Consider the following 15,140-nt stretch of genomic DNA (forward strand, 5'->3'; position numbering starts at 1 on the left):
GAATTTCTGAATTTTTAATTAAAATTATTAAATTACGAAAATATCTTTTTCTCAGATAAATATTTAATAAATGCATATCACATTTATAGATTGATTGTGTATGAAAACTGTATTTGAAATTTTTGAGATCAAATACGAAAAATTCACAACAAATATGCATTCTATATTTCATAAAAAGATGCAATAAATAAAAACTTCTTACACAAAAATGAATAAGCGTTAACTTAAAAAGGTTTCAATTCATAAATGAAGATAAGTCTGCGCTTCAGTTATATTTATTCTTTGGAGGTCTGACGTAACAAAAGTTTGGCTTTCAAAAAAATTTCCTGGTGAATAAATTTCTGTTAGGCATCTAAGATGTGAGCATATTCCAGAGTTGTTTCTTTGTATTCAATGAAAATGAATTTTTCACTTATTCATTTCTATTACACAATATTTAATCCAATGCAAGTTCAAACCGTTTGCTGTCTTTTCTTTGAAGACAGTGAAAATGTTATTGTTGCATTTGATTAATTCTTTTTTAATCGTTGATTTCATGTGATAATCTCTTTTTGTTTCTTTTCATTCTTCTCAATTGCATCTTTCATCTTCTCATAACTGAGTTGTTTTCTCTTTTCTTTGATTCTTTTTGATGAATTCTGTGAAAATGTTTCTAGCGATTCAGAGATGAATTGTGCTTCATCGTTCGTTTTGTTAACTTCATTTTCTGTGTCATCCTCTTGGTCAATCGCATCTGACATCGTTAGAATCACTGCTCCAGCGGGAAAATGCAGAAAAAGTTCCCTTTTCAAATCATCCAAAGAAATACGAAAAGAGCGTTGTGACTTCCAACATTTTTTAATAATCTCTCCCAATTCACTTTCATGAATTGGTACTTCACTTGGCCTCTCCCCATTCACAATCTTCTGCCCCGCCACCTCTGCCTCATAATCCCCAAACGGAATCTGGAGCGTCAGACACTCCCACAGCATCATCCCAATCGAGAATGATACAGATTCCTTGGTTGCTCCCATCTTCTTGTTGATCAGCAGCTCAGGTGCCTTCCACCTCAGGCACTCCTTTTTGAAGTCATCCTCATCCTCAAAGGCTGATGAGGGCAGAGAGTCATCGTCATCATCACTTGCAGATGTCACAACAGTTGATGACGAGATGGGAGATGAGTCTGAATCATCATCGGACAATAAGTCAGAGTGCATCACAATGCAGATGACCATGTGTTCTGAGAACAAAACAATGTGAGGACTCAGATTAGAAAGAGATTGAAGAGGATTTTCCATCTCGTCAAATGAGTGAAGAGCTCCATTTGCCACCCAGAACAAGATCTGAGCAGCTGTCTGCTCCCTCTCCTGAAGAGTGCCAATTGGCATCTCCTTTGTCTTATTCCTTCCATGAAGCAACATGAACAGAGAATCCCTCAGATCCACAATCAGCTTCTCATGAGGTGATGAACAGGCCATTGCATCCACCAGATTCGACATTGATGAAGTGGTTGGGCAAAGATCCTCTCCTCGAACAAAAGTTGAATCAGAATCAGCTGTTGAAGTGGATGAGATGGAAGGTGATGGTGTTCTTTTTCTTGTCTCTTCTTCTTCAACCTTCTCCAGCATCCATTGAGGGATCTTGTCTGAGTCTCTGCCCAATATGTATTCAGTCGATCCGCTCTCACTCAGCAAATGCTCTGATGACTCTGAATGCTGCATATTCGTATCATATATTCTCTTTTTCATCCTCTCATCATTCTTCTTCTCTGCCTCTCTCTCAGCTCTCCTCCACTGCTCCTCTGGAGACATCTCCATCGTCACCATCTCAAACGCCTTCGGTTCCTTCTTCACTGTGTCTTCCACAATTATCTCCAACTCTTCTGTTCTTCTCTTTTGCTTCCTCCATCGAACAATAAATACAATAGCAACAAACAGAACAAGCAATAATATACACAAAATGATCACAATTACAACCCACAATGAACTCGTTTTTGCTTCTCCTTTCAATATATTTGAATCAGTATTTTCACGGAGTCCAGTTCTATTCTTTATTACAACGCAATCCGTATACAGAGGGCTTTTTTTGAATCCATATTTTAGCCTGACAAGCACTTCTGCCTCATCTTCTGCTTCTTTGATTAAATTTGAACCTACTATCCCTTCAGCTTCTTTCTCCGTCAAATACCCTTCCTCCCCAAACTCGTATGTTTCAATTTGATTTTCTTCACCTTTTGAGCTTATCACCTGAAATGATAGATTGCACGGATGAAACATCTTTCCGAAAAATCTCAGTTTTGTCCATTCTCCAAAATCTTCAATCTTGATATCCTCAAAAATTGGCATAAATAGACCCCAACCCTTTTCAAATCCAGAGCCAACGAGATCGCATCCATCGTTAATTATCCATTGTAATTTGTTATCATTTGCTATTCCTCCTTCCTTCGTATCTACCAATCCCAACTTTTGTGCATTGAAGCACAAAATGTTCCTGCGTGCTGATGAATATCCCTCAATGTTTGCGTTATTTCCTGAAAATTCCCCTTTTTCTATCGTTGCATTTCCTCCCGACAATGACATTCCACCTTTTGGCGAGTTTTCTATTTTTGCTTCTTTCATGTACATATCACTGCTTGAAAAATCCACCAAAGAACCGTTCCATTTGCAAATAGCATCAGATTTTGTATTCTGAATACTCGAATCTACCACAGAATTAGGTCCCTCAAATGAGCAATAACTAACTGTAACATTTTTGCACAGGCTAAATGAAGCAATTGATCCTTTTTCCAAATGAGAAATGCAATCCCTAAACGAGCAGTTATCCATTGACAATTCCGGCGCCTCATTATCGTTGACCATAATAGAAGATGCCACATCCGAAGAAGTTGTAATATTTTCGAAAAACAAACAAGATAATATTGCCTTTGAGTCATTTGATAACGCAAATTCGCAACAAGTTCCTTCTTGTAACTGTATTCGAGAAACATTCAAATTTCGCACAGTCACCACGAGAGAATTTTTAAAAGCAAGCAACGACTTTTGACTTGCAATATCATGAACGAGGCTGTCTTCAATTCTGGCTTTAGCATTTGGAGAAATGAGAATCATCGGTCTGGCCAAACGGAGAAACGAAAACTCGCAACTTTCCAATAATAAGCTGCCGCAATCAACAGATATAATATTGAAGCTTAAATCGTTTTTAACATGGATCGAATCATTTGGTTCAACTGAAAAAAGCAAAAACGAAATCGTCAATGTTCCATTCATCTGTCCAATTAAAGCTTTGGTATCAGAACAAAACGAGGGGTTGAAAATAAATGAAAGATATTCCAATTTGACTTTGTCGTAAGAAGTGATTAAAGAATTATTCTCACATTCAATTGTATTAATAAAATGTATTATGGCTTTTTTTGGATGATCTAAAGTCCGAATTAAAACGCTTATAATGGAAGTTGCAGACTGCAAATTTGTTTCCTCTACGATCAATAATTGAGAATATTTTGTTGGGATTATGTGGGAAATGCCTGCATCCAACGAAGTGCACGGACCGCTCAGGCTGCCGCATTGTCTGTTATTTGTGTTATTACTCGAAACGCTAGAGACAAAAATTGTTTCGCTTCTGAACAAAATAACTCTTGGAAGTAAGTCTTGTTCATCTTCGTAAGATTCTCTGGTACAGCCCCATATCGAGAGCTCTTTGCTGCTTATTCTTCGAAAATCAAGCTGGAACTGCCCCTCATCAATTTGAGTTTCAATGTTTTGACATTTAATAAAAAAATCAAAGCCACGATATGCTCTGTTTCCAGATAATGTTATATTAGAAAATACAAATTGCAAAGGATGATTATCGTCGGTTTTTCCGATTAGAAACATTCCGCCTCCTCTTCCAGAATATGATACAAAGCATTCTACAATTGTGGAATTGGCACAAACAATCTTAAAGTTCTCGTGGAGTTCCAGCAGCATGCAACCGCCTTTTTGTGAAACTGTCGAACCACAATCTTGGAACGTTGAGTTTACGATAATTATTCCGTTGTTTCTTCGTTTTCCTGCCTGGATGGCAGACGGATTATCAGAGAAATTTTGGTGGATGCGAAGAAATTTGCATGAAGAAAAGCAAATGTTGCAATTTTCTTCTCCAACGAAATTGGAATGATCATTTTCGACTTCATCGCTCAAAATGAATGCACTTTTCGAAGAAAGTTTAACATCTTCAATATTCGCATTTTGTATTTCAACGAAAGCAGAAGGAGAAAAATCGAAAAGGGGAACTGACGAGGAAATGGCAGTGAATGAGGTCTGATAAAGAGTCAGCCATCCTTTTTTGACCACAAAAAGCTCAAAATGAAGCGATGTGGAATCCGCTTCGAGCTGTACAAATTCGCATTCTTCGATTGTTAAATGACTCATATCTTCTTTCAGTGAAATAAAGGCAATTGCTTCATTGCTAAAAGCGTTCGGGAATTCGATATTCACTGATTTGATAGAAGAGTGAGCATCTACACTAATCACGTTGTGCGTATTTCCATCCAAGGCTCGTTCGCAAACTAAATGCGACACATCTTCTCCTACAGAAGCAACTTTTGTGGCATTCAAAATAACTTCACAATTCAGAATTGCTTCGTCAAATATTGAAAGAGATTTATTCTCTTTTCCTGCTATTCTCTGAAGTGAATAGTCAAATGAATGGCACGGGTAAATATCAAATCCGCAAGCTTTCATATCAGCTCCATTTGATGATACAAATGCCAAAGATCCTATTTGCATCCAATAAATCACCAAAGGAATTATATATTCTTCATCTTCTCCGTCACATCCCTCCAATGACTCTTTTGTGAGCGTCTCCATCATGTTGGCAACAAATGGCAAAGTTTCATTTGTGATACTCCGTGGCAAATCGACAGCTTTGATGAAAACATCGTTGCCATATTTTGCTTTGTTTGGAGATTGTGGAGGAAAGAGTGGAGCAGAAATGCAAAAGCATGAATTTGAAGAGACGAGATTGAAGTATATTCCACCTCCGTACCCGGAAGTTTGATCTCCATTTGGCGCGATGCAATTGCTAAATTGGCACTCGCTTATGAAAACAGATGAATGCTCATCAATAGAGCAGAACATACCGCCACCTCCAGCATCTTTTTCTTCGACGTTGCATTTGTCAAAATTACATTTGCTAACTTTTGTGCTTCGAAGTTCAGATTCAACACTATCACTGCTGACGAAATGAAGGCAACCTCCCATCCCTTTCACCCTGGAAATTGTTGAAAAATTGCATTCTGTGATATTAATTTCATTACCATTCACAACGCTAATCAAATTTCCAGTTGAAATTTTAAGAGATTCAAAGTAACAGAAGCTCATTTGTATTGAAGCATCACCGTTCGATCCATTCGCAGAAAATACAGCGCCTGTGTTGACAGTTCCATGACGAAATTGGAATTCAGATATGAGAAGCTTCCCTCCTTCTACGCTTCCGAAAACAAAAGAAATGTATTCTTCTTTCAACTGGATGGCACACCTATTCAAGCTTAATGAATCCGAAAGGCATAAAAATATCAATGAATGAGATATAAGATTTTGTGGAAGCAAAAAGGTTATTCCTTCAAAGGATGTTGACTTTTGAGATGTTATCAGAGCATTTCTTTTATTGATTGTTGTATCCGTGATTGGACAGGCTATTGAATCTTCCATGCTACCAATTGTATACTCTTTCTGAGAGAAGAAAAGCTCTTCTTGAATGCAAAATGAAGGATGCAAAATCAAATTTTTCGTTATATTGGCAAAGCGTTGTTTCAATGCAGCCAAGATGGACGAACAAGGATATGTTTCACTTCCGCAGCTGGAAAAGTCCCAAGCTCCAATTCCACCAACATAAATGACAGAAGAATAATTATCCCACAGATAAAGCACCAAAGGAATTGTAAAAGCGTTGTTGCTTGTCGACCGCTCGTATCCATTGAGGCGAGTGAAATCATTTAAATCGGGATTGGAAGAAATGGAATCAACACTGACAACTTGAGAGAGATCATCAGCAACAAGAAACAAATCTTTTCCTTTTGTGCCTTGGCATTGATCGAATAACAATTCATTTAGAACAAATGACGAAGCATTCGATCCAACTTGCAAGAAAATTCCTCCACCACATCCAGCATTTGTCACAGTGGTAGCTGTTGCAACACACTTCACAATGGAAGTTAAAAGTTGCTCTGAGTCCGTGTTCACACAATGCTTTGAAGATAAAGAACTAGCATTTCCAATAAAAAAAGAAGAAGCTCCACTCATTGCTATCCACAGGCCTCCTCCATCTCCATTCAAACTCTTGCACTCGGAAATGGTGCCTCCAATTATCTCTAATTTTCCTCCTTCTTCCAAAGTGCACATGATTGAACCACCTTTTGAGTTTTTCTTTTCAAAGCCAGTGATTGTGTTGTTTGTTAGCTCTATCAAAAAAGGAGCATTTGCGAAGATTGCTCCAAGAGAGAGATCTTTATTGTCCTGAGAATCTGTTGAAGCACTTAACATCGAATTCATCAGCCTGAATGTGACCTTCCTTGAAACAGAAAAGATATGAGATGATAATCTTGACGACACTTTTTCTATGTGAACAGAAGAGAAAGAACAGACTGAATTTTGGCCATTGAAAACAAATAATGGATTACTTCCAAAAAGTAAGGATGTTGATTTAAAAAAAGAAACGTTGAGTAATCCTGCATCAATTTCTAGAAACGAAAAGGTCATGATGGAGTCAGGATCTTTTGCGCTGATTGAACAAGAAATGATCTCAAGAAGAGGAGATGATGACTTCATGAACAATTGATGAAATGGTAGCTCAGCTTGAAGAGCGAACTTCAAGGTTGTTAAGCGTGTGATCGACGAGATGCTGATCAATGAATAAGAATTTTCATTCATTTCATCTGTTACGTCAAGTCCGCAAGATTCACATGCACCTTGAATTATATATTTATTTTGCTCGATAGTTATATCCTCTGAAAGAGTGACCATATCATTGAATACAACAAATTTGTCTCCAGATTGACGAGTTAGTGCATAATTCAAAGACGAACATGGAAACTGTTCGAAACCGCAAAGGGGATGATTCAATGCATCATTCTTTGCCACAGTAATATTTTGTGGCTGTTCAAGAAGATACACACATAATGGAATAGGCACAGATGTTGCTTCATTATCCAATCCTCTGATTGTGCTGAAAGTGCTGTTCCAAGGTATTTTCAACAATATTTGGCCACTTGTGGAAGTGGCTTGAAGATCTGGAGATTGAACGAACAAGTCGTATCCCCATTTTGCAATATTATTGTTGAATAATGTGAAAACAGAAAACTCAACTTGAAGATTGCACAATTTTAGGAAAACGCCACCGCCTCTTCCAACTGATGATGATGCATAGCAGTTCTGAATTGTTCCTTCTTCAATTTTTAGGTGGCATGGGCTATTCAAAGAAATGTGTATAGCCCCTCCATCAACAGAAGATTGACTTCCGCATCCGTCAATGAAACATTTTTTTAGTGCAATATTTGCAGTTGTAGTTGAAGAATCGATAAGTGCTGCACCTTGAGATGTTCGAATAATGTTTTCAAATGTTGTTTCAAGCAATGAAATCGACAAAATTTCTGTCTGTGCCAAATGTATAAAAGATGTTGATGAAAAAAAATGAGTCCATTCAACGCTTTCCATTGTTAATGATCCAGAAACGATTCTAATCATTTCAGTTTTGAAAGATGTATCAGGAGAATGTGAATTATCAGTTGATATATTTGTGTTTTTCAGATTGATTGCACCTGAACTGGAAATGCAGCATATTCGCGATTCTCTATTGTTATTTATTGAAGAGTCATGAATAACTCTTATATGATTAACATCAAGCGATCCGGTTGACACAGTGAAAAGAGACACGTCTGATTCAGCGAACATGGTTTGTATTTCTGCTCCGCTTTCAGTTGGCCCACTTAAAATGTATTGATTGTTAAGGATTTTAATGGGTTGTGCCTCAGGAATTGAACCGTCCATCATATAAATATTCGCAACAACTCCAGGAATAAGCTGTGAAACGCAAAAACTGATTGATTCACAGGGATGTTCCATGGAGAATCCACAGCTGTAAGTGTCTTTTGCATTTGGTTGAATAATGAATGAAGCAACATATCTGATTGGGTCATATTCGCAGGAAAGATAATTGCTTAAGTCTTGACCATCAGAACGGCGAGCAACTCTGTTATTGGAGCTTCTTGTCGTTTTGCATGATCCATCAATATGATTTTGTGATGGATTATCAATGATAATGTCATGCCCACATAACCCAGCAGTGTTATTATGAAAAAAGCAGAAATACAAAAGGGTTCCATTATTTTCTTTGCTTATGAATGTTGACAAACCTCCGCCAAACCTTCCAGAGTACCCATTTTCAAATCGGCAGTTATGCAGGATAATTCCTCCGATCATTTCGCATATGCATAATCCTCCCCCATCACCGTTTCCTGAAGAGTGGCAACTATTGTTCACAAAAGCACAATCAACAATACAATCCTTTGTTTTTGTTTGAGAGCTATAGACAAAGATTCCACCTCCATCATTTTGAGACCAATTATCAAAAAAGATACAGTTTTCAAAATACGGTTGACTGTTTAAACATTCGCACTGTATTCCTGCCCCACCCCAATCTCTGGATGATACACAATAGCATCCCTGAAATGATGAATCATTTACGGAGCAAACCGCAATGTTGAGAGCATATATTGCACCGCCAAGTGTGCTTGTTGCGTTGCATCTTACGAATGATGAATTTATAACTTCAAGCACAGCATCGGTATTATCATGAACAAATAGAGCTCCTCCACAAGCCGCCTTGCAGTCTTTCCATTCGCAATTACTAAAATTCAATGATGATGATGATTCCGTTCTATTTTTTGAGATTAACGAGTTATCGATCCTTTCGTTGAGAATAAACGAAGAATTAAAGCAAGTGAAAGCATTCGAATTTTGTGTTTCACATACGACAGAACCTTCCAGCGCATTTGCAGAACTAGAAATAATACTGTTTGAAAGCACACAGCATTTTGTGAATGGAATAACATTTGAATATGAGTTGTTGAACGCTGAATTGGATATATTATTGAAATGGCATTTGTCAATAAGGACGTTATGAGCATTCCCACACCAAATTAAACTTGAATTGAAAATATTTTGCACATTGAAGAATTTGCAACAAACAACAGAAATTTTAGTATTCGATGTTAAACTACGAATTAAACCGACTGTGTTTTGTAAAAATGGACGAGGAATAAGTGTGATATTATTGAATGCAATTTGGCATAGTGACAAACATTGAAAAAGGAACGAAGAATGAGTGGAAGATAAACTGCAGCTCACTAATTGGAGGTTCGAAGAGAAATAAAGTGTAAATTGTGTTTTCGGATTATTATTAAATGCAAAATTGATTTTGTTCATTATAAGTGAAGTATTAAGCAGGGTTGCATGCCATTTGATTGTACTTTCCCATATAGTATTGCCAAATGTGGATAAATATCGGTTTTTGATTGTGTTATTCACAGATTCTTGTTCATATCTTTGAATAATTGCATCTCCATTTTCTATTTCTCGAAATTCATTTGTTTGAGAATATTTATTGACAAAGAAAAGCAATTCATTGATTTCAAATGAGCAAATACAAGAGACGATAATTGTTATTTCAAATGCATGTAATGTTTTCATGTTTTCTTGGGATTTATTATTTGAAGTGAATTTTTTTCACTGAATATTTTTCAGAAAAGGAAAGTAATTAAAGAATGAGTTAATTTTTTGATGTCTTAAGAATTAATATATAAATTAAAATTATGTTTTATTAACGATCAAGAATTAAAATTTCACCACGGCATCATCTGTCACGCTTTGAAAGATTTTTTCAAAATAAATGAAAGAAATTCAAATTCTTGCCATTATTTTTTCTTTCGAATTTTTTTTTATCGAATTTAGCTTTGTTTTGAATGTAGCGCACAATAAAAGCATCGGTTAATCAAGTGCTTTAGTTGATACTGTTGGAATTTCCAATGAGCTTGCTTTCTCTGAAAATTATTTTTGTAGTCAATAATGCGAAGTCATGTTTAACAGTTCATTTTTGAATTTAACATTTCGAAATAAAATGACAACACTTGTGCAATGGAAAAATGCATGTTCAAATATGGAAAAACAGGTTGATTCTTTGAATGCTTCGCTACAAAAATCAAGAGCAAACGAAGCAACAATTACTTCGATAATGTCTTTAAAGCAGCAGATAAATCAACTTGAAAAGGATCTCAAAAGGCTTTCAAAGGGCATACTGAATAAAGACGATTCCAAAGATTGTACAGATAAACTGAACACTTTGAAAGATAAGTTGGAACGATTTGGGCAAAATACGAAAGTTGTTGTTTCTAACGTTTCATCATCTTCTTCTTCCTCATGCAAAGGTTCTTTCATGGAAGAAGCATATGGTTTGAAATGATATATGTTGAATATGCAAATTTTAGTATATTTTCATTTCCTATTTTTCGAAAAACAATTTCCATATTTTAAGACCTAGAACAAATGTTGTTGCATGAAGAAAAATCAGAAAATGCTCGCAAAGAAGAGGGTGCTTTCTCAGAGGATGCATTTAACAGATTTTCTATTGATGAAATAGAAAGAAGCAGTTCCACGCAAAAGCGAAGATATAAATTCCCACGATTTTTATGCATCGGTATATTGATGTGGTTGGCTTATTTTTGTATGTTGATTGGCTTGATATTATCTGGAGAAGCTGATTCAAGTATAAAAGCATCAAGAAATAAATAACTGTTTAATTTTTTTTATTTGTTCTTTTACCAATCTCAATTCACATCAGGCATCTTTAAGATGTAATCAAAAAATGAGCCTTGCTAAAAAACACAATTTGCATTTAATATATGTTTAATAATTTTTAAAGAAAGAAAAGAGAAATTTTACAACTTCATAAAAATTATGATAATCGTATAAAAAATTCGCCCACCAAGGGACTCGAACCCTTGACCGTTCGGTTAAAAGCCGAACGCTCTACCAAACTGAGCTAGGTGGGCTTCGTTAAAAGGGTGATTTTTTATTATACATTTAATTATTTTTTAGTTTGGAAAAAATTGAGTAATTGAAAAAACTTTAAATCAACATGTTTACAACTTCTTTAAATGTTTTAAAAATTTTTTGTTTTTCATCATTGTGCATTTTTTTTGTATGTTAAGAATTGAATTATTAATCGAATTGATAATCAAATTTCGCAGTTTAATTTTTTTAATCAATTTTCTAATTATTTGAGTGATTATTACAAAGAAAGTCTAATTGATCAATTCTTTTTGATTACAAAATAATTTTTTCAAAATTTCGAAAGAAACATTTTTTGGAGTTTATTTTTTTGAAAACTTATAACAATATTTTTTTGAATCATTTTAGTGGTTTGTTCACATTTTTCGATAACATGTGGCGAATTTTTTTTGAAAAGTTCATTTTGTTTAATTTTCTAATAGAATAAATATTTCATATTTCGATCAATTTTCTGTTCCCACTCACCAAATTTCGCTGTCATGAAAATAATAACATCGCAATGATTTTTCTTTCATGACAGTGAAATTTGGTGAGTGGGAACAGAAAATTGATCGAAATATGAAATTTTTATTCTATTAGAAAATTAAACAAAAGGAACTTTTCAAAAAAAATTAGCCATGTGTTTGGAAGACAATAATGGTGAGTAATTTATCATTCCCCCCCATTTCAATTGGAACATAAATTTTCTGGCTTCAAAAATCACAAAAGAAAAAAATAAAACAATAAAAAACCTTCAAAATTTGATGCTTTTCTGTTCTTTGATAACTTTTCATATTTGTTGATTTTTATAAAGAGATTTTTTTGTTTTTTCGTATATTTTGTTGATTAAAGACTTGCTCATATTTCAACAATCTTTAGGTTTTGAGTGTTCTGAGTGTTTTCATTGCAATTAAACACAACTCCTTTATTTTTTTGGTTGTATTTTGATATTTAATACTTCATTTTATTATTTTAATTGTTTTCATGTGAAAATTTTTTATGTAAAAATTTGAATGAATCGTGAAGTTTGTTTTGTTGTGTATTTGGGTGATTATTTTAGAAAACATAACTTTTTTCGGGGTGGATATTATTCTAAAATTGTTGATTTTTGGATAAAAATTTGTTTTCAAATGCACAATTCGTGACGACAGTGTTAATTATTTGTGTTTTTTCACAAATAAAGACTACGGTTTCTTTAATAAGTTTTTTTCCTTTTTCAGCGTTCTTTTGTTGGTATTAAAGTGAAATTTTCGTAAAGAAATTTTTGAAAGAAAAAATATGATTTCAAAAATTATCACACACATATTGATGAATCGCAAAACAGATTTTTTTTATTCAAATCATTTCAATTTAAAAATTGAACAGAAAGTGTTAATAAATTTTTAATAATAATTTCGCGTACACGTTTATGATAATTTTTGTAATTAAAACTTTTTTCTGAGAAATTATTGATAAATAATTTACTTCGCTTCGAGTTATTAATCATTCAAACGTTTATTTCAATTGAATTTCTTTCGAAACCAATGAAAGAGATGAAAGAAAAACAAAGCTGTATTTCATTATGGAATTATCACTTCTTAGAATTCTTTAACAAAAATTAAAAACTAATTATCCAACCGAAATTTTTGATGCTATTTCGATGATTTCAAATCGAACCATATATAAAATATAAAAAATCTGAAACTTAATATTAAATACTATTTATGAAACAAAATATTTTCGAAAGAAAGAATCACTCCATATATGATGAAGCATAATTTCTATTGATGTTTGAGAATTCAACTTCTTCAACAAAATCACAAATATGAATTTCAAACGATGCATATTTAAAGAGAATTTCAGCTTTTGAAATTTGTCGTTTGTTGAAAACAATTGAGCAGAAAATTTGTCTTTTAAATTTCATTGCATACTCATCACGATAATGCATTTTTAAACAGATCAGAAAAAGAGAAATAATAACACATACAAACTTCAAAATCTCACTTAATTTGTCAATTTGAATAGTGGTTTGATTCTTATAATTTATTTAAAAAAAAATTGAATTTCAGAAAAAACAGAACGAAAAATTTCAAAGCAAATGCAAAGACTGATGCGATAACTCAATCAACAAGAGAATGTTATAAAACAGTATAAACAATTTGGAGATTCCTCAATAAATACAAATATTAAAAAAATAAAAAGTAAAAAAATAAAGCAGACTTATTGTTCGTTCGATGGACGGATATAGCATTATAATTTTCGAAAGATAAATTACACCGAATTTTCAAATTAAGGCTTCGACAACAACATTAAAGCTACAAAAACATAAAACACTGCCATTGTAAGAATGTACGAAACATATAACACAGAGAATTGAGCATCAGCTCTTAAATAAAAGCTATTTTGTAGCTCCAACAGGCAAATCAAAGTTTTCTTGTATCAATAGCAAAATTTTGGCTTTCGGAATGACTGGAGGAAGGAAACGAAAAAACTGCGGATGGCGAGTCAGCAAGAGACAAGGAGCGAGAATTTAACACAGGAGAGGAAGAATCTGAGCCTAAAGAACAGAAAACTCTGTTGTTCGATGCATAATTAATAGGAGCCTCAGAACAAGAGTCAGAAGAGACGGAAGACTCGTCGCTGGAGACGGACCCTTCGAGATCAGAGTCAAAAACATCTTCTCGGTTCCGTTTTCCAGAAGCAAGCTTGTAATGAAATGGATAAATTGACTTATTCGACCGCAGAGACAGAAGCGAGCTGGAGGAGGAGTATCTGTCCAGCGGCTGGCCAGGGTGATTAAGCGACTCTGACAATGACAAAGAAGAAGAATTCAACGAAGGGTTGAGAGATTTCTCTGGAAAAGCGCGTGAATGCCGTCTCCGTGTTTTTGTGCTACGAGAGCGGTGATGATAAAAACATGGGCAACACGCGATCTCAACAGAAGAGACATACAAGAACAAAAAAGCGAGTGAGCAAATGATGACAGGCAATGCATCTTCTGTAAATGAAATCAGAGCAGCTTTCCATGGAACATAATGATCAATTGAACCATTCCTTTTAAATTCAAATTAAACAGAATTTCATCTGAAATAATGAATATTCATAATAAAGCATTTTTGACAAACTTATTTTCTTCTGTTAATAATTTGCTTGAAATGCCAAAATTTTTCTTATCAACGTTGGAGCAACGATAACATTCATCAACTATTTCCAATATCGTTGTGCAAGTGCAGGCTACTCCAAGCAAGCAAACCATTATAAGATAAATCATCAAATTTTGACGAATTTTTTTTGTCTTATGCTTTTTTGATGATTTCAAACTCTTCAAAACAAATAGCATTCTCGTCATAATTAATATTGCACATATCATTTCGAATAAATCCATTATGATGAACATTACACCAATTAAACAACTATTTCGCAAATCTTCACTCAAATAATCATCAAGAATATCCCCAACAAATTGAAAGAGAAAAGCGATACAGGCCATTAATATAAAAACGCATTTTACAACGGTCTTAGTACGATTAGATTTTATAAACGGAAAAACAGTCGAAAATAAAAGCCATTGAAAAGTAATTGTCCAAGCCAAGTAAAACACAAGATCTCCAAGATTATTGCAGATAAAATGTGCAGATGACTTAGAAAGCTTGAGGGGGACAATTGAGGTTATACATTCAAAAAGCGAATAAACTGTAAATAGTGAGAATGATATAAGTTTCTGTAGCTGGCTTTTTCTTTGAGATTTCACTTCCATAAAAATCAAAAAAACTGAAACAAGAAGGCATGCAAAATGTCCTATAAAAACTAAATAATTTATTTTCGACTCATTCCCGTAAACATCTTTAAAAAAGTAAATAATGAAATCAATCTTGATAAAGAAAAAAAAGCAAACTAGAGCAATACAAAAGAATTTCTAGTTGTAATGAAATACTTTCATTGCTTTCATTGCGTAGTCGCATGCTTCCGAAAAAAATTTGAATTAATACAACTTTCTATTAAATTTTTATATAATTTGTGTGTTTAGAATGGGTATGTTTTCTTCCGAAAATCTCTCTTTCTAAATATTCGCTTTTCTATGAAAAATAATAATAAAAACCT

At 34.1% G+C, this 15,140-nt stretch overlaps 3 protein-coding genes across 3 annotated transcripts; 1 reads left to right on the forward strand and 2 right to left on the reverse strand.

Moving 5' to 3' along the window:
- Window positions 1–3: 3 nt before the first annotated feature.
- Window positions 4–9,007, reverse strand: MONOS_2292 (uncharacterized protein; the record flags this gene model as incomplete). The annotated part of the gene is made up of 4 exons (XM_067872205.1): window positions 4–8,220; window positions 8,380–8,484; window positions 8,632–8,862; window positions 8,988–9,007. The coding sequence occupies 4 exons, from the start codon at window positions 9,005–9,007 to the stop codon at window positions 534–536; spliced, it is 8,043 nt and encodes a 2,680-aa protein (XP_067733771.1). The 3' UTR covers window positions 4–533.
- A 939-nt stretch (window positions 9,008–9,946) lies between these two features.
- MONOS_18559 (uncharacterized protein) lies at window positions 9,947–10,893 on the forward strand. Its single transcript, XM_067871589.1, has 2 exons — window positions 9,947–10,462; window positions 10,546–10,893. The coding sequence occupies exons 1-2, from the start codon at window positions 10,090–10,092 to the stop codon at window positions 10,800–10,802; spliced, it is 630 nt and encodes a 209-aa protein (XP_067733772.1). The 5' UTR covers window positions 9,947–10,089; the 3' UTR covers window positions 10,803–10,893.
- Window positions 10,894–12,744: 1,851 nt separating this feature from the next.
- MONOS_2293 (uncharacterized protein) lies at window positions 12,745–15,064 on the reverse strand. The gene is made up of 4 exons (XM_067872206.1): window positions 14,935–15,064; window positions 14,165–14,882; window positions 13,260–14,093; window positions 12,745–13,208 (listed from the first exon to the last, which is right to left on the reverse strand). Exons 1-3 carry the CDS (start codon window positions 14,999–15,001, stop codon window positions 13,463–13,465), a joined length of 1,416 nt encoding a protein of 471 aa, XP_067733773.1. The 5' UTR covers window positions 15,002–15,064; the 3' UTR covers window positions 12,745–13,208; window positions 13,260–13,462.
- Between the last annotated feature and the right edge of the window lie 76 nt (window positions 15,065–15,140).

The sequence above is a fragment of the Monocercomonoides exilis genome (assembly GCF_001643675.1).
Source record: "Monocercomonoides exilis strain PA203 chromosome Unknown scaffold6-2077815, whole genome shotgun sequence".
Classification (NCBI taxonomy): domain Eukaryota; phylum Preaxostyla; order Oxymonadida; family Polymastigidae; genus Monocercomonoides; species Monocercomonoides exilis.

Bases quoted from the DNA above. Each gene is read 5' to 3' on its own strand.
- MONOS_18559 (XM_067871589.1), top strand. From the start codon at position 10,090: ATGTTTAACAGTTCATTTTTGAATTTAACATTTCGAAATAAAATGACA. The intron at 10,463-10,545 runs GTTTGAAATGAT...CCATATTTTAAG, and splicing joins TTTCATGGAAGAAGCATATG to ACCTAGAACAAATGTTGTTG.
- MONOS_2293 (XM_067872206.1), bottom strand. From the start codon at position 15,001: ATGCGACTACGCAATGAAAGCAATGAAAGTATTTCATTACAACTAGAA. The intron at 14,883-14,934 runs GTTTGCTTTTTT...ACTTTTTTAAAG, and splicing joins AATTCTTTTGTATTGCTCTA to ATGTTTACGGGAATGAGTCG. The intron at 14,094-14,164 runs GTTTGTCAAAAA...TGAATTTAAAAG, and splicing joins TTATTAACAGAAGAAAATAA to GAATGGTTCAATTGATCATT.